The sequence below is a fragment of the Palaemon carinicauda genome, chromosome 37, assembly GCF_036898095.1.
Source record: "Palaemon carinicauda isolate YSFRI2023 chromosome 37, ASM3689809v2, whole genome shotgun sequence".
NCBI lineage: Eukaryota > Metazoa > Arthropoda > Malacostraca > Decapoda > Palaemonidae > Palaemon > Palaemon carinicauda.
Genome location: NC_090761.1, coordinates 55,634,186 through 55,660,509, shown reverse-complemented (window position 1 = coordinate 55,660,509; position 26,324 = coordinate 55,634,186). Strand labels below are relative to the sequence as shown.

Below are 26,324 nucleotides of genomic sequence, written 5' to 3'. Positions count from 1 at the left end.
TCGTCTTACGACGGGCAACGGTCTTCCCGACGGACAACGGTCTTCCCGACGGACAGCGGTCTTCCGACGGACAACGGTCTTCCCGACGGACAGCGGTCTTCCGACGGACAACGATCCCTTCGGGGCAAAGGGTTGCCCCCACGGGGGTTCTTCCCTTGCGTGTCAGGGTTTCCCTGCGCGCCCTTCTGCTGTGTTCTCTCCTGCTCCTGCTCAGTGTTAGCACACAGGCGCTCTTCTGCTCATCAGCGCTCTCCTGTTCGTCAGCGCTTTCAAGATGATCATCCCTGCTGTTCCTGTTGGTTCCTGTTACGCGCCCTGTGCGCCCACGTTCGCCCTCGCGATTTAGAACTTCGGTTCAGGTCGGGGTCAAGGACTCTTCTTCTATGCGCAGGCTTCCACGCGTAGCCTTCTGCTCGTCAGCGATCATCAGCTCGCCAGCGATCACCTGTCTCTCGGCGATCTCCGGATCGCCCGCGTGTGTTACAGCCGGCACGCCAACGTTCTCCAACACTTCTGAAGGAACATGGTTCGCCAGCTACTAGCTCACCTGCGCATGCTGATCGCCATCGCGCGACCCTCAACTGCTGATGCTGATCGCCATCGCGCGACCCTCAACTGCGGATGCTGATCGCCATCGCGCGACCCTCAACTGCGGATGCTGATCGCCATCGCGCGACCCTCAACTGCGGATGCTGATCGCCATCGCGCGACCCTCAACTGCGGATGCTGATCGCCATCGCGCGACCCTCAACTGCGGATGCTGATCGCCATCGCGCGACCCTCAACTGCGGATGCTGATCGCCATCGCGCGACCCTCAACTGCGGATGCTGATCGCCATCGCGCGACCCTCAACTGCGGATGCTGATCGCCATCGCGCGACCCTCAACTGCGGATGCTGATCGCCATCGCGCGACCCTCAACTGCGGATGCTGATCGCCATCGCGCGACCCTCAACTGCGGATGCTGATCGCCATTGCGCGACCTCACACCTGCGGATGCTGATCACCATCGCTCGACCCTGCGCATGCTGATCACCATCGCGCAACCCTCAACTGCGGATGCTGTTCGCCATCGCGCGATCGCCCACCTGCAGATACTGCTCGCCCGGCGCATGCTGATCACCATCGCGCGATCGCCCTCCTGCACATGCTGCTCGCGATCGCTCACCTTCGCATACTGCTCGCCAACGCACGATCGCTCACCTGCGCATGCTGCTCGACCATCGCGTCGGCATAACACAACGCGCCATCGCCAACCTGCGCGTTAGCGCTCACCAGCTCACCACCGATCGCTTGTTGATCCATATCGCCAGCGGTCTTCCTCGCCATCGCGCTAACGCTTGCGTTCGCCGCCTCGGACTCGCTTTCATCCACCTGCCCACCCTCACGACCGCTCGCCCGCTTGCCCGCGCGATCGCTCGCCTGTGCGCCCGCCCGACCGCTCGCCTGTGCGCCCGCGCGACCACTCGCCTGCGCGCCCACACGCCCACGTGCCTGCACGTCTACGCTCATGCGCGTCCGCGCCCATGCTCTCCAATGTTCGCCCACGCGCCAACCAACAGTTTTTCCATCGCGCGGACGGATGGTGTTCCGTCGCGCGAACCTACAGTGTTTCTTCGCACAAACGTCGGCTTATTTCTTGCAGTATCCATTGCTCGTCTATGGGTTATCGCTCGCCGACCACCAGCTCTCGCCCTTCCTACCACGCTCGCCCTCCTTCTGCGCTCCTTCGCTCACCTTCGTTTGCGTTACCGCGCATGGGCGCTTCCACGTTCGCCCACGCGAAAATCTTTGAATTTCCGTCGCACGAGCTCCAGGGCGATTGCGACCACGATTCCCAATGGGGTTTTCGCAGCATGGCCAGCCTGGCGAGTTCTTCTGGAGCGTATTTCCAGAACACGACCTCACCCCGTAAACGCAGAGCATGGCACTTGCAAGAATAGGAGAAACTTAAATGAGATCTGAGCAACACTCCTCTTTCCTGAACCTGGGTTAGCCCTTCCCCGTCATTCCCTGGAAGGATTTTTGGCGGGGGGGCTTTCCGTTCGAGATTTCTCCATCGGACAAGGGGTGACTGCTTACCTCCTCCTCTGGGAGCTTACCAGGTTCTTTCCCTCCTCGGTTACGGCCCGAGGTTTGGTTCAAGGAAGCTACAGGAAGATCAGGGGTACTTTCCTCCTCTCGAGCTCAGGCACCTTGGCCTTTCGTCGTTAAGTATCTAACTTGCGGACAAGCTCGATGTTGTACCATCTGGACGCGCTGACTGAGGGCTTCCTTCGGGTGTCTCATCTGTGGAGGTCAACGACCTCAGACACCCTTCCATCCTTGAGAAGAGTTTGTTTGTGCCCAAGGACAGAGACTTAGACAGCTGCTGTGCGGAGGAAATCGACTTCCGGTTTCACTCCTCCAAGGCGCTTTCTTCCAGACACTGCAGGGCTCCAGCGCCCTTTTCTTTCAACCACGTCGGCCTAAGTTATCGGCTACGACAACTGGGACAAGGTGTCCAATTGCAGTTTCCTCCTGTCAGGAACAGATGGCACGGGAGACTCCCCCGGGGGGCATAGTCCTAAAAGGAGTTCACGAACTCTAGGATTGCAGGTTTTTCGCTGGGAGGATGCTTAAGGTTACTCATCCGAATGACAGCTTCCCGATGCCCATTCCCGCACAATCTCTGTGATTAGCCAAGGATATCGCGCCTGCCGTCTCTGTCAGCGAATTCAGTGTCTCTGAACCTCTATGCCATAGCGTCAGCAGAGTTGCCCGGTTGGGCAGAATGATCCATACCTTAGGCGAAGGTCTTCCTTAGGATCATCGACGGCTTCACCCCCGGCCCCCTCAGTCGATCCTTTCTTGTAAGGAAGGATCTGAGAGGGGATGTCCGTAGTCGACCTCTCGGCCCTGATCAAGTTTGTCGAACAAACTTCGGCCAGCGTAGACCAGCAGAATTGATCAGACTGGTAACGAGGCGACAGGACTCCTTAAACCCTGGATCGGAAGGACGGGTACTTTCAGTTTCCATTCCATCCATCTTCCAGGGTGCTCGTCGAATTCAGCCTAGACTGCAAGTATTCCTGCTTATGATGCAGTGTGGCTATCCCGCCGTGGCATAGCAGGTTTGCTTCCCCAGAGAACTCTCCCTGCCTTCCTCTTGGCCGCTCAGGTGCAGGCTTCCGCCTCCTCTGCTGTTTGGAAGGCTGGTCAACTCCGGTAGGCTCGGGTTCGACCTTCTTCAGCGCCGGGACAAGCTTCCGGATGCTTACCATGAGTGTGGGCTCATGGTATTTTGCTTGGAGCCTTCTCTTCCTCTGCCTCAACATCTGGAGTATCTGGCCATGATATTGAGTCAACGGCCTTACCACGTTGGAAATCCCGCTTCTCGTCCGTCCAGCGAGGTTAAGCAACGTCGGTACTTGGATGGGTGACCACCTGGGGACGCCAGATTCTGTTACCACATCCTCCGAGCCTTCCTTTCGGTTGACTGTGGCAAGACTGAGGAGAGTCGCAGTACCTGTTTTCAGTCAAGCTGAGCTTTCAGCCCTACCTTGGAACGTTTCCTAGTTCTCCTTTCCTCATTGACCCGTCTATAGTCCGAACGGTCGCCTCAGGATAAGTTCCATGTGGGGCGATCCAAGTTCCGGTGGCTTCAGGGAATGTTTAACCGGACTCCCAGGCCCTATGGGACCAGCGGAACTATTAGACCTGCAATGGGTGTTGACCTATGGAGCCTCTTGATGGTAGTGGATATTCTCGTCCTTTCCCCACATTCTTGATGCGGTTCTCGGACTCGTCAAAGGAAAGGGGGGGGGGTCATGTTCCGGTCCAGGCCTATGGTCAAGACCTGAAGGATACCTCTCCATCATTCAGGCAGGCTTAGGGGCCTTAGTCTGGCCCCTCTACAGATCCTACAGCTCCTGCCGAGTCGCCCCGTGCGCGTCGACTTCATGATTCTGGCGTATTCTAACCAGCAGGGGACGCATTTTCACACCTTCACATCTTGCAGTAGAGATACCGGGATGATTGAGATTCTCTCAATACCACCATCGGCTCTCTCATTCCAGGCAGGGGAATGTTCTCTCAGACTATCCGAGCAGAGCCTCGTAGAGAGAGTGTACCTGGGGGTCTTTGACCTTGGGTAACCAGCAAGTGCTGGTCTGGGGGACCTGATCGCGACAGCTTGGAACCTCAAGCTTCCGCTGTTCTTCCCCCCAGTCTCAGACCCCGAGGCTCTGGCAAGATGCATTCCGGTGATGGTGGGACAACTTCGACGCCTGCGTCTTCCCTCCTTTTTGTCTGTGGACAATGGGTCTCAAAAAGACCAGGTTGTCTGTCAACCTTTCAATGGGAGAGCTCCACTGGGACTATGCGCAGAACGGTTTCTGGACCCTCTGCTTCCCCTGACGGAACTCCCGGGAGAGCTTCTCCCACGGTGCAGACTACTCAAGCAACCACACTGCGACATCTCTCCCGAACCGGGGCGTCGCTTCGGCTTCATGCCTGGAGACACTACGCTTCCTCCTCAAGAAGAGACAACCCGCTACAGTCGCGGTACGGAGGTCGCTTCATCTGCGATAGTCATCCACAGGGGTCTCCCAGGCAAAGTGAAGAGTATAAGGTGGTTGGTGCCGTGGGAGATATACCTCTTCCCTTGAGGCCTCTTCTCCAGCAATAACGGTCTTATTGCCTTTCGGCGGGAGAAAACTCCTTTCCGCTCCCGGCAATGAAGCCTGTCGCTCAGCCTTTCCCTGACCTTCAGGCTTAAAGGAATAACTTTTTCCTGCCCGCTGGATCTATCCTCGCTCATGCGAAGCTACGATCGTCCCTGCCCTAGTCGGAGGAAGACGTCCAACTTGGAGCATGGCTCGGACTTTTAGTCCTTTAAGAGATCTTCTCAAGACCCTTTACGACAGGCCTCTGATTGTATTCCGCCTTGGGTCTCCTGCTCACTCTGGCCACGGCCAGTGTGTAAGCAATCTTCTTGGTCTCTTACGACTCCCCCCTTTCTAAGGAAGAGGGGAAGGCAACATTCAGGCTCGCTCCTGAGTTGTTGGCTAGACTCAGAATCTGGGGGTCCCGGCCCTTCGGTCCGATTCTTTCAAGATTTCGAGTCTCCATTCTGTATCTGATGTCCCAAGACCTTCTCTTTCTTGCCAGTAAAGGAATCGAGAGGTTAGCGCTGGGAACAGCTGCAGTTTGTCCTCAGTTGCAGCCGATTTGGGAGCACAAGGAGGACATGGGGGGAGAGTCACCAGTATACCTCTTCAGCCCGGACTCAAGGACATTCATCTCGACCTGTCGCCAGACCCTCCCCCGTCACGTCGCCCTACAGCACGATGTTGGATACATCGCAACGTCCCTCGCCTTCGAGTAATACTACTCTGTGACGCAGGTGCTACAAGCTGGAGTCTGGAAGCGTCTAATGACCTTCGCAGCCCGCTTCCTGCAGGGCGTGACCCACAGGAGTCTCGATACGTTTTCTATCGCTCTGTGGTGGCTACACAACAGCTGGTCTAACCTCAGGCTCCTTTTTGGACAGGTAGCAGAAGGTTGAGGGCATTGTTATCAGGTTTTAGTCTGCATGAACGAAAGAAGCATGTCTGGCCCTTACTTCTTTCTTCATCATCGTCTTAATAGGTTTGCTGAAGGTAATCATCTACTCCCTAGTTTGCAATTTGGTTTTCGTAAAGGCCTTGGAGCATGTGATGCCCTTCTTACAATCTCCAATGCTGTACAGAAATCCCTTGATTGTGGTCGGGAAGTTCGTATGATTGGCCTTGATTTTAGTGCTGCCTTTGACCGTGTTAATCATGAGGCCCTTGTTTTCAAACTGAAACAGTTGGGAGTGGGTGGGTCGTTTCTTAGCATTATTATTGATTTTTTAAGTAATAGATCTCAAAGAGTTGTTGTTGATGGGCACCATAGTGATTATAGGAATGTGATATCCGGTGTTCCACAGGGTAGTGTTCTTGGCCCATTACTTTTCATACTATATACACATGACATGTGGTTTGGCCTAGAAAACAAGCTTGTTGCATATGCAGATGATGCTACTCTCTTTGCATCAATTCCATCCCCTGAATGTAGATCTAGGGTTGGTGAATCCCTTAATAGAGATTTAGCTAGAATTAGTGCATGGTGCAAATTATGGGGTATGAAGTTGAATCCTAACAAAACTCAAAGTATGATTGTAAGTAGGTCAAGGACGGTGGCTCCTCAACATCCGGATCTCAGTATTGATAATGTTTCTTTAAATATGTATGACTCTTTCAAAATTTTAGGTGTGATTCTCGACAGTAAATTTACTTTTGAGAAACATATAAGGTCTGTGTCTTCTTCAATTGCACAAAAAATTGGCTTATTGAGAAAGTCTTTCAAGATTTTCGGTGATCAATCTATTCTGAAGAAGTGTTTTAATTCTTTCATTCTACCTTGTTTTGAGTATTGTTCTCCTGTCTGGTCTTCAGCTGCTGATTCTCATCTTAATTTGTTGGACAGAAACTTACGGTCTATTAAATTTCTTATTCCTAATTTAGATATTAATCTCTGGCACCGTCGTTCAATTAGTTCATTATGCATGTTGCATAAGATTTTTCATAACTCTGACCATCCTTTACATTCAGATCTCCCTGGACAATTCTATCCTGTTCGTAATACTAGGCAGGCAGTTAATACTAATAGCTAGGCCTTCTCCATCACGAGGCTCAATACTACGCAGTACTCTAGAAGTTTTATTCCAGCTGTTACCAAGATGTGGAATGATCTTCCTAATCGGGTGGTTGAATCAGTAGAACTTCAAAAGTTCAAAGTTGGAGCAAATGCTTTTTTGTTGACCAGGCGGACATGAGTCTTTTATAGTTTATTTATGACATATTTGTTTTTGATGTTGTTAATAGTTTATATATGACATGTCTGTTTTGACGTTGATACTGTTTTTAGAATGGTTTATTGTTAATTTGTTCTCTTCATTTATTTATTTCCTTATTTCCTTTCCTCACTGGGCTATTTTTCCCTGTTGGAGCCCCTGGGCTTATAGCATCTTGCTTTTCCAAATAGGGTTGTAGCTTGGATAGTAATAATAATAATAATAATCCCCTCTACGGGGAAGCAGCATCCTGGTCTCTGCATAGCTGACCTCGAACCTCTGCAGGTAAACCATGCTTCATTGTGTTCCGAGTATTGAGTCAATACTGTCTCGTCCCCCATACCCTGACGAGGTGGTATTGGGAACGTCCTAACCCAGAGTTCCTTCTGGAACTCCAGGTCAACTGCCTAGGACGAGTCACACTTCTTCCTTCACACACAAGCTTACGTAGGCCACATGGTTCCTTGCGGAGCAAGGAACTTGTGAGGTGCAGGGACTCCTTTTCTCGAGTGCGACTCACTCGGATTCTGAGTCCCCGGGTAAAGCCAAAGCCAGTATGGCTGGGGACTTTCCACCCTTCCTAAGGGGTAAGTCACCCTTTGTAAATAGCGTGGTTTGTATTTCGGTTACGGAACAAATGAAAAATTCGAAGATAATTTGTATTTTTCCTAACCATACAAACCTTAGCTATTTACACATATTTGCCCGCCAGCCCTGTCCCCCAAGACAAGTCCTACCTCTAAGTGAAAGTGAGTATTCACCTGTGTGTGAGGGGGAGGAGGGGTAGCTAGCTACCACTCCCCTACCCCCCCCCCCCCCCCCCGCTAACTAGCGCGGGGGTAATACACCCTCATTAAATTCTAATGGCTCGCCATTTCAGCTACGCTAAAAGGTAACCCTTTGTAAATAGCTAAGGTTTGTATGGTTAGGAAAAATACAAATTATCTTCGAATTTGTCATATTTGTCCTAGCTATACAAACCTGGATCTTTTATCAAAGATCCCGCCTCAATGGCCCAACAAGTCTTTGGCCAGGAGAGTGTGGAGAGTGTCATGAATAGGCGTCTTACACCGAATGGGCAGTGGTTGCTCAGCAACTGTAAGAATGATGCAATCAAAACCTTTTTCTTTGATACTCTGGTCGGAGAGAAAATTAGACTTTGAGTAACCCATATAAATGACTCAGGTTTGTATAGTTAGGAAAAATACAAATAGTTTCAAAATTTTGTAGGATTGAGCAGGTAGTTCTCTTTTTTGTATATTGAAATACAGTCAAACCTCTCTTTACGAAAGACTGGTTACAAAATTTTCAAGCTGCAAAAAGAGATGAAAATATTTTTATGACTCACTTTACAAAAAATGTTTAATTTTAAGAATGAGATTTGCCAGCCAGGCCGAGAATAAAATAGTCACCCATTAAAAAGTTGAAGAAAATGGGTTTAGACAATAGAAAATGTAGCTGTAGTCCATAATAGGGGTAACGTACAGTACATATGGTAATGTAGATTTTGTACATGTACAGTATTATACTGTATGTATTGTATTATTTTCAATATTAAACTTACCCGATAATCATGTAGCTGTCAACTCCGTTGCCCGACAGAATTCTACGGAAGGGATACGCCAGCGATCGCTATACAAGAGGGGGGTGTACTCACAAGCGCCACCTGTGGCCAGGTACTGCAGTACTTCTTGTTGACACCACTTCAATTTTTCCTCTGTCGTGCTTCCGGCAAGACGTTCATGGATACGCTTATAATTTTGGAGTCTTGTTCACGGTTTTTGGTGAAGTATTGCTCTAAGATTTCAGCTTTCGCTATTCAGGAAGTTTTATTATTAGCTTAACTAACTTTTGGAATTAATTTGATTAATTATGGTGACGAAGAGAGTATGAACTCTCTCTCACCTTTAAATGGCCGACCCTTCCCTTAGACGGAAGTGTTGGTGTCTAGGAGAGTATAGACTCTCTTTCTTATTTTTGCTTAACAAAAGTTATAGATTTATTTTATATCTCTCCGCCTGTTATAGGCCTCCTCGATTAACTTCCTTTTATTATAAACTTTTTAAAATTAATTTTTATATTTGTTTATATTCGACCTTTCCTAATAGTAGGCGGTCTTTTCTTGGTACCGAAGTTAATTAACATTGAGCCCGTCATTTCGGTTTTACCTGTTAACATATTATGCTATTTTAATGTTTTTGAAAGAATTTCTTTGATAGTCTCGTACTGTTTTCAAAGTTGAACTAACGTTTTGTTTTGTCTCTGCAGTTGTTGACGTTCAGAACGTTCAACTTGCGCTCTATCGTTACGATAGAGAGAGAATTTTCACGGTGTCACGTTACAGTAAGAGTAACCGTGTCTAGCGTTTTGTTCATTCTTTCTTAACTTAATGGTTTTAATTCTAATAAAGGAACTTTTCATTTTGGGAAATATTTCAGTTTTTTCCTTTAACAATAATATGTTTTAACGATATATATGATTGGGCTCTTCTCTCAGGTTCTAAGTCAAGAGAGAGAGAGAGAGAGAGAGAGAGAGAGATAGAGACGGAGGGAGAAAGAGGAGGATAAACGTTTCGTTCAAGCGAGTAACGTTGTTATCGTTTTTGCTCTTCTCCCTAGTCTCTTTAGGGGAAGAAAGTAAACGTTTCTAGAGTTTTTTCTTGTTCTCAAGCTTTATGCGGTGAGAGATTTTAAACGTAGTTTATTTGATCTAGTGTTTAGTCTCTTTCCAGCCACTGAATTATTTATCTTTCATTAGATTTTTCTGTTACATTGTAATTCTGTTTTCGCAATTACTAACTTTTGAGAAAGGATAGAATTGCGTGTTTCAGGTACAAACCACTTAAAGTTTCGAGTTCAGTGAAATAAGTGCAAACAGAAAATCAAAAGTGATAAGTGATTAGCGCAAAGTGTGTCAGTGTTGTGCGTGAGTGTACTTCTGTGCGTGCCAGTCGTCCTCCCAGTCCGGGACCTCTTGCAAGCTCCCAAGCCCAGGGGAGAAGCAATGTCGAAGGGCAAAAGGGTTCGGCAGGCCTTGATCGGCGCACAGAAGTATCCTCGGTGGTTGCAGGCGTGTCTTACAGAGACCGTCACTCCCACCCGCAGACGATTGAGCCCTTATTTTGCTCGTCTGCAGATGAAATTTCGGGGAGAAAACGCTGGTCTCAGGTCTCAAGACCTCTTAAACGTAAAGTCCAGACCTACGCCAGACGTACGAAGTTAGAGTTCAACAACCCGGATGCAGTCATTGGGTTAGCTCTGACTCTCCTCAGTCATCAGGTGACTGCACACCTCCTAAGAGAGGTAAGGCGATGCCTTAACAGACCTCATCTTCTATTAAGGCTTTGCCTCAACAGACCTTATCGTCTGTTGATCCCAAGACGACTTTGCTGCAGTCCATGCAGTCGCAGCTTGCGGTCTTAATGCGTGAGTTTCAGGCTGAGAAGGTTACACCTCCTCCTGCGAACGCTCCGCCTCTCCGCAGTCCAGTCTGCCAGGCGTACGAAGTTGAGGTTCCTCAGGCTACCTTACCGCGTTCTGAGTTGCCAGTTACCAGCGGTGTGCAGCAACCTCCGCCTCCTCCTGCGAGAGCTCCGCCTCACCGCAGTCCAGTCTGCCAGGCGTACGAAGTTGAGGTTCCTCAGGCTACCTTACCGCGTTCTGAGTTGCCAGTTACCAGCGTTGTGCAGCAACCTTAACCTTCCTTAAGGCAACCTCAGCAATGGGAGCAGGAGTCTTATGCCTTACTTCCTCCGCTTCCGCTTGCGGTTCCACCAGCGAGGCAACAATCTCTTGAGGTACGACAACCTCTTCCATCAATGAGGCAAACTCCTTAGGCTAGCACCTCAGGAACCTCTACTCGCGAGACAAGAACTGCGTTCTGCGCAGCCGCTACCTCAACTCTCGCAGCTCACACCTCAGGAACCTTAACTCGTTCCTCAGGAACCTGCTACTGCGCATCCGCAACCCTTACAGCAAGCGCAACTCTTGAGGCAGCAATCTCATGCTATGAGTCAGCCACCTCAACGCATGCATCTGCCTTTTTTTTCCTCAACTTGAGCTTCTTCCCATTCAACTTGGGAATAACAAATGACAATAATAACACCTCATTACTTTCATAACTTGCATTTGTAATCATATACATGTATGCCTACACAAACATTATGATAATGGAGGTTATTTGTATTACTTATATAAAAATATATATGTATTCCTTGCAATATTTTTTTAACAAATCGCAAAATATGGCAAAAATATCTTTAAACAAAAATGAATCATGAGTTATGAATGTAAGGTAATATTATGTTGATATTAAACCCCATGCAAGCATGCATGAAGTAATGCAGTGTTGCCAACAGGGCGAGTTTCCCTTTCCTGAGGTGAAGTAGATTATAGTACATTTAGTGTAGCTTAATTCTACGATTATCATGCCGGCTATCAAATTCATCAACAAAACAGTCTAAATCAATTCCCTCGGCACGTGCACTTTCAATGGACGGTAATGCGATATTACTCACTCTAGCACTGGTCATGGAATTTCTGAGAAATGTTACACGCCATGCAACACGCTCTGCTTACCTTACAGCATGCTCTACATACAGCATGCTCTGCATACAGCATGCTCTGCATACAGCATGCTCTGCATACAACATGCTCTGCATACCTTACCGCATGCTTCTCAGTCACACTTCTTTGGTTGTTGCCAACTCACTAGACTGTCAAGCAGTTTCATAACGTTGCCTTCTAGTCTGCTGCTTTTGCACCAGTGAAACCCTCACTGAGAGAACTTAGCTTTTCTCGGATATGGTCCCTGTAAATGAGAAAGTGCTTTTCTCCCTCCTTCTGATATTCCCTTGAGGACTCTGTCATTTGGAGAGGAGCCTTTAGCTGCGTAGCCTCCTATGGACTTTTATTTAAGCATAACATGCTCCCAGGGAAGGTAATGGTTCCACTTCAGTCGCTAACCCCGTCTGTTACCACACCTGCTCCCATAGACCTTGAGCTGTGTTGCAAGACATGCAGTCCAAGCTTAGTCCTTGTTAGAGGATTTTTTTGTTTACGGAGTCAGTGTGTCACTGGGAAGACGTTCAACAACCAGCAGAAGTGACTTGTTGTGACGCAGTGCGGCAACCTCAGCAACCCGATAAGGAGTTGTCTGTACGACCCAGACAGTCTAGACAGCTTCGGGTTGTCACTGTACTTCCTCGCTTCCCCATGGTTGACAGTTCACAGACTGTGCAGCAGTACCATGATCTTGTGTCCGGCTCCGTCAGACGACTGGCTTTTAAGAGCTCCCACAAGTCGTCGCTGTCTGGAGATTCTCAGATGGACTATGGATCTGACCAAGGAACTGGGCCTCCTGGTCAATTTTGAGGAGTCTCAGCTCGTCCCATCCCAGACCATTGTCTCCCTGGGTATGGATCTTCAGAGTCGAGCTTTTCGGGCTTTTCCGTCGGCCCCAAGGATCTTCCAAGCCCTAGAATGCATCCAGAGCATGCTGAGAAGGAACCGATGCTCAGTCAGGTAGTGGATGAGTCTAACAGGGACACTTTCATCGCTGGCCCTGTTCATCGTGTTAGGGAGACTCCACCTCCCCCCCTTCAGTATCATCTAGCTGCTCACTGGATAAAGGACATGACGCTAGAGACGGTCTCAGTTCCTGTTTCCGAAGAGAGGAGGTCTTCTCTCGCGTGGTGTAAGAACAGCTTTCTTCTCAAGGAAGTCTATCTTTGGCTGTTCAGAAACCCGACCGCCTTCTCCTCTCGGACGCATCAGACACGGGCTGGGGTGCGACTTTGGACGGACAGGAATGCTCGGGAACATGGAATCAGGAACAAAGGACACTTCACATCAATTGCAAGGAGTTGTTGGCGGTTCTTCTGGCCTTGATAAACTTCAAGTCCCTCCAGCTTAACAAAGTGGTGGAGGTGGACTCTGACAACACCACAGCCCTGGCTTACATCTTCAAGCAGGGAGGGACTCTTTCGTGAAGTTGTTCTAGATCCCAAGGGACCTCCTCATCTGGTCTTAAGATCGAAAGCTCACGCTGGTAACGAGGTTCATTCAGGGCGGTATGAATGTCATGGCAGATCACCTCAGCCGGAAGGGTCAGGTCATCCCCACAGAGTGGACCCTTCACAAGAATGTTTGCAGCAGACTTTTGGCCCTGTGGGGTCAGCCAACCATAGATCTGTTCGCTACCTCGATAACCTAGAGACTCCTGTTGTATTGTTCTCCGATTCCAGACCCAGCAGCAGTTCACGTGGATGCTTTTCTGCTGGATTGGTTCCATCTCGACCTGTATGCATTCCCGCCGTTCAAGATTGTCAACAGGGTACTTCAGAAGTTCTCCTCTCGCAAAGGGACACGGCTGACGTTGGTTGGCTCCGCTCTGGCCCGCGAGAGAATGGTTCTTAGAGGTACTGCAATGGCTGGTCGACATTCCCAGGACTCTTCCTCTAGGAGTGAACCTTCTACGTCTACCTCACGTAAAGAAGGTACACCCAAACCTCCACGCTCTTCGTCTGACTGCCTTCAGACTTTCGAAAGACTCTCAAGAGCTAGGGGCTTTTCGAAGGAGGCAACCAGAGCGATTGCCAAAGCAAGGAGAACATCCACTCTCAGAATCTATCAGTCTCAAGGGGAAGTCTTCCGTAGCTGGTACAAGACCAATGCAGTTTCCTCAACCAGTACCACTGTAACCCAGATTGCTGACTTCCTGTTATATCTAAGGAAAGTAAGATCCCTTTCAGCTCCTACGATCAAGGGTTACAGAAGTATGTTGGCAGCGGTTTTCCGCCACAGAGGCTTGGATCTTTCCACCAACAAAGATCTACAGGACCTCCCTAGGTCTTTTGAGACCTCAAAGGAACGTCGGTTGTCCACTCCAGGCTGGAATCTAGACGTGGTCCTAAGGTTCCTTATGTCATCAAGATTTGAACCTCTCCAATCAGCCTCTTTTTAGGACCTCACATTAAAAACTCTTTTCCTCGTGTGCTTGACAACAGCTAAAAGAGTAAGTGAGATCCACACCTTCAGCAGGATCATTGTTTTCACATCTGAAACGGCTACATGTTCCTTGCAGCTCGGTTTTTGCTAAACGAGCTTCCTTCACGTCCTTGGCCTAAGTCGTTCGAGATCCCAAGCCTGTCCAACTTGGTGGGGAATGAACTGGAGAGAGTACTTTGCCCAGTTAGAGCTCTTAGGTACTATCTAAAAAGGTCTTAACCTTTACGAGGACAATCAGAAGCCTTATGGTGTGCTATCAAGAAACCTTCTTTTCCAAGTTCTAAGAACTCAGTTTCTTACTATTCAGACTTCTGATTAGAGAAGCACATTCTCATCTGAAGGAAGAAGACCTTGCTTTGCTGAAGGTAAGGACACATGAAGTGAGAGCTGTGGCTACTTCAGTGGCCTTCAAACAGAGCCATTCTCTGCAGAGTGTTATGGATGCAACCTATTGGAGAAGCAAGTCAGTGTTCGCATCATTCTATCTCAAAGATGTCCAGTCTCTTTACGAGTACTGCTACACCCTGGGACCATTCGTAGCAACGAATGCAGTAGTAGGCGAGGGCTCAGCCACTACATTCCCATAATCCCATAACCTTTTAACCTTTCTCTTGAATACTTTTTATGGGTTGTACGGTCGGCTAAGAAGCCTTCCACATCCTTATTGATTTGGCGGGTGGTCAATTCTTTCTTGAGAAGCGCCGAGGTTAAAGGTTGTGATGAGGTCCTTTAGTATGGGTTGCAGCCCTTGATACTTCAGCACCTTAGAGTTGTTCAGCCTCCTAAGAGGAACGCTGCGCTCAGTAAGGAAGACGAACTTATTTAAGGCAGAGTAATGGCTCAAGTCGACTTCCTTACCAGGTACTTGTAATTTCATTGTTATTTTGAATAACTGATAATATGAAATACGGGATACTTAGCTTCTTGATATACTTGTACACTGGTTTTCACCCACCTCCCTGGGTGTGAATCAGCTACATGATTATCGGGTAAGTTTAATATTGAAAAATGTTATTTTCATTAGTAAAATAAATTTTTGAATATACTTACCCGATAATCATGATTTAATTGACCCACCCTTCCTCCCCATAGAACCAGTGGACCGAGGAAAAATTGAAGTGGTGTCAACAAGAAGTACTGCAGTACCTGGCCACAGGTGGCGCTTGTGAGTACACCCCCCTCTTGTATAGCGATCGCTGGCGTATCCCTTCCGTAGAATTCTGTCGGGCAACGGAGTTGACAGCTACATGATTATCGGGTAAGTATATTCAAAAATTTATTTTACTAATGAAAATAACATTTTTCCATTTATTACATAATGTTGTAATAACTACTTAATTTACAGGTATTAACCCTTTTACCCCCAAAGGACGTACTGGTACGTTTCACAAAAGCCATCCCTTTACCCCCATGGACGTACCGGTACGTCCTTGCAAAAAAATGCTATAAAAAAATTTTTTTTCATGTTTTTTATAATTTTTTGAGAAAATTCAGGCATTTTCCAAGAGAATGAGACCAACCTGACCTCTCTATGACAAAAATTAAGCCTGTTAGAGCAATTTAAAAAAGTATACTGCAAAATGTGATGGGATAAAAATAACCCCTTGGGGGTTAAGGGTTGGAAATTTCCAAATAGCCCGGGGGTAAAAGGGTTAACAGTTAGTTTAGGTATATTGAATGGTTCAAATGTGTTTGGATATACAGTATTTCATTGTGGTTATACTGTAGCCATATTATAAGATTTAATGTGATGTTTTGTAGGGTTTGGAATGAATTAGGCAATTTGCATGTGAAATGTGTGTCGCAACACGAAAAAATTCACTTTACGAAAGCCATTCCAGAACGAATTAATTTCGTGTTGTTAGGCATTACTGTATAATGTCTTGAAATCTGTGTGACACATGTATTATTCTAGGTTGAAATACTGCTTTGGATTTGTGATTAAAAAATATTGAATGTATAAGGACTTTCCATTTAATGTTAATAATTTAGGCAAGTTTTATTTTGTGGTACTGTATGAATTTCAACAGTTTCTGGTCAAAGATGTCAGTGTGATCTTTACAATCTTTTCCATTAGGTATAAAGATGGTTATCAGGTTGGCCTTATTCTTCGAGCTGGCGGTACTATACCAGTTTCAGAGACAAGTGTTGGCATCAAAAGGTAAGTTCATTTTGAATTTTGAAGACTTTTAAAAAAGATATTGCCAATAAATTCTCATGTAATATTTCATTTGTGGATACTGAATAAAAGTTTTATTAACATTTTCTAATGTACCTTTGTTCCGTGGCTGGAATACAAACCAACGCTATTTATAGGGGTATTACTTTTGGCGAAGCTGAAAAGACGAGCCATTAGAATTTAGTGAGGGTTAACTAACCATCACGCAAGTTAGCGGTGGGAAGGGGGTAGGTAGCTACCCCTCTCACCCGCACACCTGTGATTGTGCTTCACATTGCTTTTGGCTCGGATGGAGAGCGGTTGTTACGGCTCTTCCTCCTCGCTTATTCTGGACTGCCATTAATTTTTGTCTTTTTAACTTAGGTTTTTTCCTCTATACAATATACAGTATATATGAAAACATTCTTGATGTTTTTATAAATTTGTTGTAAGTTTTCTTTTCAATGTATGTGCTGTGTGTGTGACAGCGTAGTACGGCAGGTTCTCAAGGACAGAGAACCTTCCCTTTTAGGCTTTCTCCCTTGGACATTAGTAATCTCGTTGGTGGATGGCCTGTGTAACTCTGCTGCCGCCGCAGGGGAATTGTCATCGTTTGGGTACTCCTCCGTTCGACAGTATCATCGCTTTCCCCTCTATGTGTTCTTAGAAGGAATCTGCTGGGGGAAGGTAGTGTGGCCCATTCGAAGCTTGACTTCGGTCTTGCTCTCTCTGAAGGTCATCACTGCTCACACGTGGGCGGCCAACAGAATACCCCATGGGGTAACACCTTTCCCGTTCACGGGTTAGGTTGCACCTCCCATTAATAAATCAAAATTATAAGTTATAATTTAACTTTTCAGCTTAGTGTTCACTGGGAACCCCCTTTCCGCCAGAGGCTTAAGTGGTTCTCCAAATTAGTTAATTTTCTCAGCTGAGTTAATTAATTTCATTTGTTGTTTTGTTACAGTTTTTTATGCTGCCGCTCTCTTTCTCCATCGATGTCAGCCGGGGAAGGATGTGCACAGTCCTTAATTTGTGTCTGTTCTCTCTGTGGACACCTTTCCCGTCCTCAGACTAGGTGCTCCTCCTGAGGGAGTTTTTTGTTACATAACTTGTTTTATTTTTCCTCGGTTAGCAATGGCGTTCTTCTTCGTTCAGCTAAGATAGCCAATGTAGACGAGCAGTCCCTTTCGTTCCTGGGAATCTAGTGTCACTGTGTCATCACTTTCCTAATCTGCACCTGTGGCAGCTCCTGATCAACACACTAACCTCAAGGAACTATCTCAGGCTACTTTTTCTCAGGTAGTGCTCGATGCAGACCTTCAACTTGAACAAGGCTTGTTGATGGGACGCAAAGAGTGCTGCCCGGAGGTCTGCCTCCAGGTGTTGGATTACTTTCCCTTCCGAGGGAGAGCTTTTCTCCCCAGGTGTTGGGCTGTTTCTCCCTTCCATGGGAGAACTTCCCTTCATCATCCCTATTGTCTCTCCTGCTGGTGATCACCTCTCACGTTCGCGAGAGTCAACCATAAAAACAACTCTTCGTATTCCTTCCAGAGATCTTCCTATTGAGCAGTCTTCCCTGCGGGGGATCATCAGCATCTAATGTCGACCCCTTGACCTTAGTTGACATAGTAGTTTTGGAGGTCTTGTCTGCTGCCCTGCCAGCAGCTCCTGCGGCTGCATCTTCTGCTTCATCCACCGCCGTCGCCGTCGCTGAGGTCTGCACTCCATCCCCTAACAATCATTCTTCGGGGGGTGGGGGGGGGAGCAAAATCCGATGCATGTCTCTCCTGCGAGTGTTCCCCTTTCTAGTGAAGGGTCACTTATAGAGACTCCTCTTCGGAGGCCTGCTGACGGTCAGCTTGGTGATCCAATGGTTGCTGTTCAATGTCGTGTTGTTGGCAGAAGACCTCGCCGTGTTTGTCTTCCTTTTCGCCTTCAAGGTGCTCCTGCTCCGTTGGTGAAGAGATGCCTCTTCACATCTTCGCCTCCGCATTCTTCCTCTTTGGAGGAACTTGCCCATCCTGCCTCCTCTGGTTCCCGACGCTTTCTTTTTTGGCCTCGGTTTCTCCTCAACAAACTTTGGTTCATTCGTCTCCTGCAAGGGATCGATCACATTCTCTTCCAGAGAATGTGTCTCCTCACAAGGGTAACATTAGCCATCGCGTACAGCTGACGACTCATGAACCGCCTGCTCGTTCAACCTCTTGTAAATCGCCTGCTATGCGAGAGTCGCTTGCAATTTAACAATCGCCTGCTTGTTCAACCTCTCATAAATCACCTACTATACGAGAATCACTTGCAGTTCGACAACCGCCTGCTCTTCCATCTTCCTCTCGGAAATCCCCTGCTACGCGTGAACCGCTTGCAGCTCGACAATCGCATTCTGTTCCAGCTGTATGGAAATTGCTTACTCGTCAACGTCGGGAACATCGACCTCCTACCCGACTGCGTTCACCCTCATCCCGTAAGCCCTCACTCTCCAGGAAATCGTCCACTTACTGCTCAACGAGCTGGAGCGTTTCCAGACCATCCAAACGCGAACGCCATCAGTGCGTGAATCGCATCAACGCGATGCCTTAGTTCCGCTGTGGCATCACGCCGAGTGGTTCCCGGACCTTCTTTACCGAGAGAAATTCCTCCACAATACGTTCTACTCAAACAGCCGCATGTGAACATCTTTCACAAAGCCGTAGTTTCCCTAAGACTTCATGCCTGGAGACTGTCTAGCATCTCCTCTCTCAGAGAGCCTTTAAGTAACACGTTGTGAAAAGGATGTCGGGATACCTTCGTAGATCTTCGGCTTCAGTCTGCCAGGCCAAGTGAACTGTCTTCTGTGGTTGGTGTCATGGAAGGGGTATCTATCCCATCGATGCTACTATTCCAACAATAGCGGAGTTCCTTGTATACCTTTGGGAGGAAAAGCTTCTCTCAATTTCAGAGGTAAAAGGCTATCACTCAACCTTGAGCCTTGCCTGCAGGCTGAAAGCGGTTAACGTTCCCTTTTTGTTGGAGTTGTTTCTCTTCATACGGAGTTTCAAGCTTACCTGTCATCAGTCAGAAGTTAGACCACCCCCTTGGAACATGGTTTGCGTCCTTCGGTCCCTTATGATTGCTTCCTACGAACCATTATGCCAGGCAACACCTCGATAAAAATCTTATGGCTAGTTTTCCTGCTTCGCTGAAAGTATATCCCTAATAAAGATCTCGAGGTTTGTATTGTTAGGAAAAATACAAATTATTTCAAATCTGCCATTTTACGGTAAATTCGGAAGTATGTCATCCTACCAAATCAGAAAACATGGCTATTTCCAAGGCAGTTTACACATCTCAACTCTACTACCTTATGAATAGATTCAAGTGTTTCTTCGGGATAAGAAAAACTGAAGAATCAGGTTCGCGTTTACTGCTTAGACTCTCTTTAACCCAGAGATGTGCTAATTTATGTCTAACCAATTACCCGACCTCATCTTGGAAGGCACTTTAGTAAACGGTCTTTATGCAATCATTGCGTCTCATAAAAGAAAATATCTAAAGTCATGTTATGCATTAAAGGGTTATCACTTTTCAGTAAGATTTATCAATTAATACAAGGTTTATCTTTGAAGTTCTTTCATTACGCTAATACTCTACACAAAATTTGTTAATGCATGGTCAGCCAGATAATCTACTCATGGCTCTATGTGGATAAGAATATGTGAAGGATTTACTGAGTAGTTAGTACTGTAGTATCACCAAGTTGGTTAGTTTGGTACGGTCTGATTTTGGGATTCCTGTCTGATTATTTGTTTAGGTATTCTTCCATGTGTGTTTTCCAAATGCAAGTAAATGTGGTATAACGTATTGATCTTTGTGTGGTACGTTTTCATACGTACCTAATTATGATAGCTCCTTCAGTTGTTGACTTCTTTCTTAAATCAAAACTGGCAATGGTAAATTTGAACAGATTTTCATTTACCTCTCCATCAGCTCTTTTATATAGTACTTTCAAATCATGGTCAACTAGTCTTATCTATAATTTCCAAATTGCATTTCATGTCCACCTGAATTGTTTATCATTATTGTTAGGCTCTTTTCCCACTATTTGGAACCTATATACCGTACTGTTAACACTTTTTTTTTTCCTTTTTTCTTTTTTTCTTTTCTTTTTTTTGTGTGTTTGTGTGTATTTTAGTACCCGTTATTATGTTGTTAGTTTCCACATTACATTGCCATTCTAATGTTTTGTTATATTTCTTAACAGTAGTGCTAGCTAGTATGGCGCATCTCTTGTTTGTAAAGAGACAACATTTTTTAGATACAGTACCTGGAATTTGGAGTGCAAGAGAGAATTGGTGAAAACCAGACCACTTAACTTAACCTTTCCTTAGTAAATTGGGAATCTTCCTTCGCAACAAACTCAAATGCTAAATGTTAGAAACTTTGAAAGGAGTTTTCACTCATCAGCTAAGAGAGAGTTATTCATAAAGGAAACTTATTTATACATCAATTTTACTAAGTATTTTGTAAAGTGATGAAGTAAGTGTAGGGAAACTTTTGAGTATGTATGGTATTTAAACTCACCAAAATTAGTAATCTGAGAGATGTATGGACATCTACTAATAAGCCACATTATGCCTATTGCAATTTTGTTTTTTTTGGGGGGGATTGTTCTAGGGAAGCTAGTAGACCAAGGCCCTTATAAGTGATTTATTTTTTATTTTTGTGAAAGCTAAAATATTTGAACAATTTTGGTATATATTTTTATATTTTACCAACAAGCTATGGTATTTATTCATTTATCAATTTATCTTCATGGTTTTTCAGCGATCAAGATGCATTAGCAAAGAACATCCAACATTTTTTGAATTTAGAAAGGGTAGAACCTATTCGTAATTCTTGGGCGGATTGGTCAGAAAGTGATGACGATGATCCAGCATACAATTGGCAGCCGCCTCTTGAGGTAAGGAAATCATCTGTAAATTATATGGTGACTGTACTGGTTTATTGTCACATCATTCATGCCAAACTAAGAATGCAATAAAATATGCATAGCTACCTAGATTTAGGTGATGATTTGGTGTTGGTAGAAATCAAACCTTATAATGATTATAGTTGTGGAATAGATGTGATCTTTAACAAAGATATGTATGATTTTATCAAATAGGAAATACTGTATGTATTCCCAAAACAAGAATGAACGTTGCATAAGGTTTCTAGATCATGATGTACCCTTCCATTTGTATCTTTGAAATAGGATAATATAAAAACCTGCTTATGACTCAACAGTACTTACATAAATTTATCTAGATTTGAAACACTAAGCAAAATGACATTGGAATAACCTGATATCTACAGTACTGTATTCCATGTGAAAATTGACTGTTCGTTGAATTATGCAACTGGAAATTGTAGGCATGCGAGTTAGGGTAGGCAGTTAGGTATACTCTATGCCTAAAATTTAACAATTAACAACTTACAAATATTTGACTTAGCTTCCTGGAACCTATTATGTTTGTAAGAGACTCTCACACAGATTCTTGTAATCTAATGTGTGTCAGTAGGACACACATAGGATTAATTAAACTGGTTTTGATAGCATATCATAGAATATCATAACAAATGCTCATAGGATAAACAAGGGATGACATTTTTCATTTAATTCTACAGTATCGGTTAGTATATTACAATATAGTTTGTAACTTTGCTGTAGTTTAGAAATTAAAACTTGTGAAAAAAAATCCCAATGCCTGAGTATTGTAATTGTAAAAGAATAAATAAAGGATCCTGTTTTGATAGAGTGCAAGTTAATTATGATGCAAACAACCCTCCAAATAACTGGAATACAGTAGAGGAAATAGAGTACAGTATGTGGCATAGTTGGTCAGTTACCTGACAACAAAGAATCCAAGCTTGAAGGTTCATACAGACCAGCATTATTTCCATTGGCTTCATCTGCTATCCCCTGCATAATTGCTAGATTAATCTATTAGGTACAAAATACTTATAATCTTTATTCATATCAGACTACAATGCATTTAATGAGTATGGAAATCTATTAAGGCAAAGTCCAGTAACCTAAAGTGGGTCTGTAGTCAGGCAGTGTTAGTTTAACCATCAGAAATGAGTTTGATCTCCCTCAAGTTAGCAAAATATGAACATATTGTCATCTTAAAATATCGTTCAGTACTTTGTTTCTTGTGTATGTTTTATAGTATACATACAGCTATTTTTTTTCTTTCTAGGTTGAAAGTCTGAAGGGAAGTGGGAATATAAATTTTGAAGATATAAAGCTTGGTGATGAAAGGCCAAATGAATGGCGAGAAAATGAAGGAAGCGAGTCTATGAGTTCAAGTGATGAAGAGATATACGATGACCCGTAACTGTAAGTTCATGAAATTTTCTTGTTATTAATGAGAACGGAACTTATCTTCGTATTATCTGGAAAAGTTTTTTTAGCTTTTTATTATACTGTATACTGTATTAGTAAGAACCTTCAAAATTGTTAAAGAATATTTATCGAGTTCTCAAATGTAGAACTTACCTCCCTTTTTTCAGTATTGCTGTCTTATGTCTTATGCACTTTTTTCATTAATATTATATAAAGTACAGTATAGGTCTTCATTCATTCATTTTCTTCATGATTTTCTTGATCTTTTCATTGGTGTACCCCTTACTATTTTATCTTTTGCTTATGTTTTAGTAACTACTTCCATGCCCCTTTTTTAGCCTTTGAGTTATGGTAAGATTCAAAATTAGAAGGTTGTAGTCTTGTGACAATAAGTAAGACTGTCTTTATGACTTGCAGTAAAATCCTGTATTCTACCACTCTCATTGCCTTTCATTCATGTAACATAGCTCTTAAGATGCACTTTTATTTATATATAAACCTGGTATTGTAATATTTTCAATTTATGTGAAGGTATACTAATCAGAATAAGTGTATCAGTAGTATTTTATTTATTTCTTTTCTTTTCCCTTAGATAAGCATGGAGGGACAGTTTGACTATGTTCAGAGCAAGTGCTTTCAAATCACATGAGCAGCAATACGAACTGGAATTGAAGTAGAGATGCCACCTTATGATTTTGTTGAAGTACAATTTCTTTTTTACTCCTTAAAGTGTATCTTTTGAAATTATTCAAACTATTTTTCCTCCTTATACGTACATGGAATTAGGCCATGCAAGAATATAATTATTTTTCTTTTTAGTGATTTATTTTACTTGAAATATACTGGAAAACTTTATGGATTATACCAATTTTACTTGCCAATATTGAAATATAGATTAAATATTCATAGTTTACCCTCCACTCCCAAAAGGAATTGGTTCTAGAGCCCCCAAATATCTAAAAATTTGTCTGATTTTAAATTCTTGTACTTGCACATCTTCTTTCATACAATGTGCACCATGAATGATCTTTAATCCTGTGCAAATGGTGGTTACATTTTGTTCAAGGAAAGCTTTAATAAAACGCACACACATTGAGTACAAACCCATAATGTGTACATATACATACGAGCAGCAACAACCTAACATTTTCTGTTATTCAGGACTGATTTTTCATTTCATTTACTCGAAAGAGAAACTAATAAAAGAGTTCAGTACAGCATAGAATGATAATAAACAAGCAGAGAAATGTAGATTCTCTTTCTCTCACTCTGTGTTTATTAGTATTCCCCAAAATCTTGGTTCTCCTTTCTTGATAACTAGAATAAAATGATGTTTAATGATTGCTATATAAGTGGGCCAATTTTGTGAAATGATATTGACACTTTAGGTATGCATAATTTCAAAGTCACATTTACAGGGAAAGAACCTGGATCTAAATACTGATACTGAGGCTGTTATAAGGTCCGATGATCCCAATTTCAAGAGTTGTGGAGGTATAGGTTTAAGGATCTGCCAGCGTTGAAGTTCGCTTGATGCTTTAGAGTAAAGCATTGTCCCAGGAAGTTGATTTTTTAAAATTTTGTATCGCCAACTATATTATCTCTTCAGTGATATGGAGGCTTCATCTAGTTGAAGGATTGTAGTCAAAGATCATATCGTACATAGCAAGTTACTGTTGTAAAATTTTCAATATTAAACTTACCCGATAATCATGTAGCTGTCAACTCCGTTGCCCGACAGAATTCTATGGAGGGATACGCCAGCTATCACAATACTAGAAGGGGGTGTATTTACCAGCGCCACCTGTGGCCAGGTACTCAAGTACTTCTTGTTGACACCTCCTCAATTATTCCTCTGTCGTGCTTCCGGCAAGACGTTCTGGGATACGCTTATGTTCTTGGAGTATTTTCACGACTTTGGTGAAGTATTTCTCTTTGATTTCGGCTGTCGCTTTACTGGAAACTTCTATATTAGCTTAGTTAGCTTTTGGAATTAATTTGATTAATTATGGTGACGAGAGAGTATGAACTCTCGTTCACCTTTCAATGGCCGACCCTTCCCTTAGACGGAAGTGTTGGTGTCTAAGAGAGTATAGACTCTCTTTCTTAATTTTGCTTAACAAAAGTTATAGATTTATTTTATATCTCTCCGCCTCTTATAGGCCTCTTCGATTAACTTCCTTTTATTATAAACTCATTAAAATTAATTTTTATATTTGTTTATATTCGACCTTCCTAATAGTAGGCGGTCTTTTACCGAAGTTAATAATCTTTGAGCCCGTCATTTCGGTTTTACCTGTTAACATATTATGCTATTTCCGCCACAGAGTTTGAAAGATTTTCTTTGACAGTCTCGTACTGTTTTCAAAGTTGAACTAACGTTTTGTTTTGTCTCTGCAGTTGTTGACGTTCAGAACGTTCAACTTGCACTCTATCGTTACGATAGAGAAAGAATGTTCACGGTTTCACGTTGCAGTAAGAGTAACCGTGTCTAGCGTTTTGTTCATTCTTTCTTAACTTAATGGTTTTGATCCTAATAAAGGAACTTTTCAGTTTTTTTTCCTTTAACAATAATATGTTTTAACGATATATATGATTGGGCTCTTCTCTCAGGTTCTAAGTCAAGAGAGAGAGAGAGAGAGAGAGAGAGAGATAGAGACGGAGGGAGAAAGAGGATAAACGTTTCATTCAAGCCTGCCAGGCGTACGAGTAACGTCGTTATCGTTTTTTGCTCTTCTCCCTAGTCTCTTTAGGGGAAGAAACTAAACGTTTCTAGAGTGATCTAGTGTTTAGTCTCTTTCCAACCACTGAATTATCTTTCATTAGATTTTTCTGTTACATTGTAATTCTGTTTTCGCAATTACTAACTTTGAGAAAGGATAGAATTGCGTATTTCAGGTACAAACCACTTAAAGTTTCGAGTTCAGTGAAATAAGTGCAAACAGAAATCAAAGTGATAAGTGATTAGTGCGTGAGGGTACTTTTGTGCGCGCCAGTCGTCCTCCCAGTCCGGGACCTCTTGCAAGCTCCCAAGCCCAGGGGAGAAGCAATGTCGAAGGGCATAAGGGTTCAGCAGGCCTTGATCGGCGCACAGAAGTATTCTCGGTGGTTGTGGGCGTGTCTTACCGAGACCGTCACTCCCACCCGCAGACGATTGAGCCCTTATTTTGCTCGTCTGCAGAAGAGATTAGGGGAGAAAATAAAGGCAGAGTAACGCTGGTCTCAGGTCTCAAGACTTCTTAAACGTTAAGTCCAGACCTATGCCAGACGTACGAAGTTAAAGTTCACAACCCGAATGCAGTCATTGGGTTAGCTCTGACTCTCCTCAGTCATCAGTTGATTACACTCCGCCTAAGAGGAGTAAGGTTCTGCCACAACAGATCTCTGCTGTTAAGGCTTTACCTCAGCAGAACTTAGTGTCTGCCGACCCCAAGTTAACTCTACTGCAGTCCATACAGTCACAACTTTCGGTCTTGATGCGTGAGTGTCGGGCTGAGAGTGTTGCGCCTCCGCCTCCGCCTACACTCCCCCCCCGCCTATGATCGCTCCGCCTGATCACAGTACCTCCTGCCAGGCGTACGATGTTGTGAACTCTACTACAGTCCATGCAAGCACAGCTTTCGGACTTGATGAGTGAGTGTCGGGCTGAGAGTGTTGCTCCTCCGCCTCCGCCTACACTCCCTCCTCCTACACTCGCTCCGCCTGATCACAGTACCATCTGCCAGGCGTACGATGTTGTGGACTCTACTACAGTCCATGCAAGCACAGCTTTCGGACTTGATGCGTGAGTGTCGGGCTGAGAGTGTTGCTCCTCCGCCTCCGCCTACACTCCCTCCACCTACACTCGCTCCGCCTGATCGCAGTACCACCTGCCAGCAGTTCCACCTGCCAGGCGTACGATGTTGAGACACGTGCTGAGTTTGCTGTTCC

General features: G+C 44.6%; 1 protein-coding gene across 1 annotated transcript in view; it reads left to right on the top strand.

The window, feature by feature from the left end:
• LOC137629696 (cytochrome b-245 chaperone 1-like) overlaps window positions 1-23,141 on the top strand; it is a 72,020-nt gene extending 48,879 nt beyond the window's left edge. The window contains exons 5-8 of the mRNA XM_068361255.1: window positions 15,944-16,027; window positions 20,831-20,966; window positions 22,249-22,388; window positions 22,987-23,141. Coding sequence (XP_068217356.1) covers window positions 15,944-16,027; window positions 20,831-20,966; window positions 22,249-22,386 — 358 coding nt within the window. The 3' untranslated portion in view covers window positions 22,387-22,388; window positions 22,987-23,141. The remainder of the gene's footprint in view (window positions 1-15,943; window positions 16,028-20,830; window positions 20,967-22,248; window positions 22,389-22,986) is intronic.
• Window positions 23,142-26,324: the final 3,183 nt, after the last annotated feature.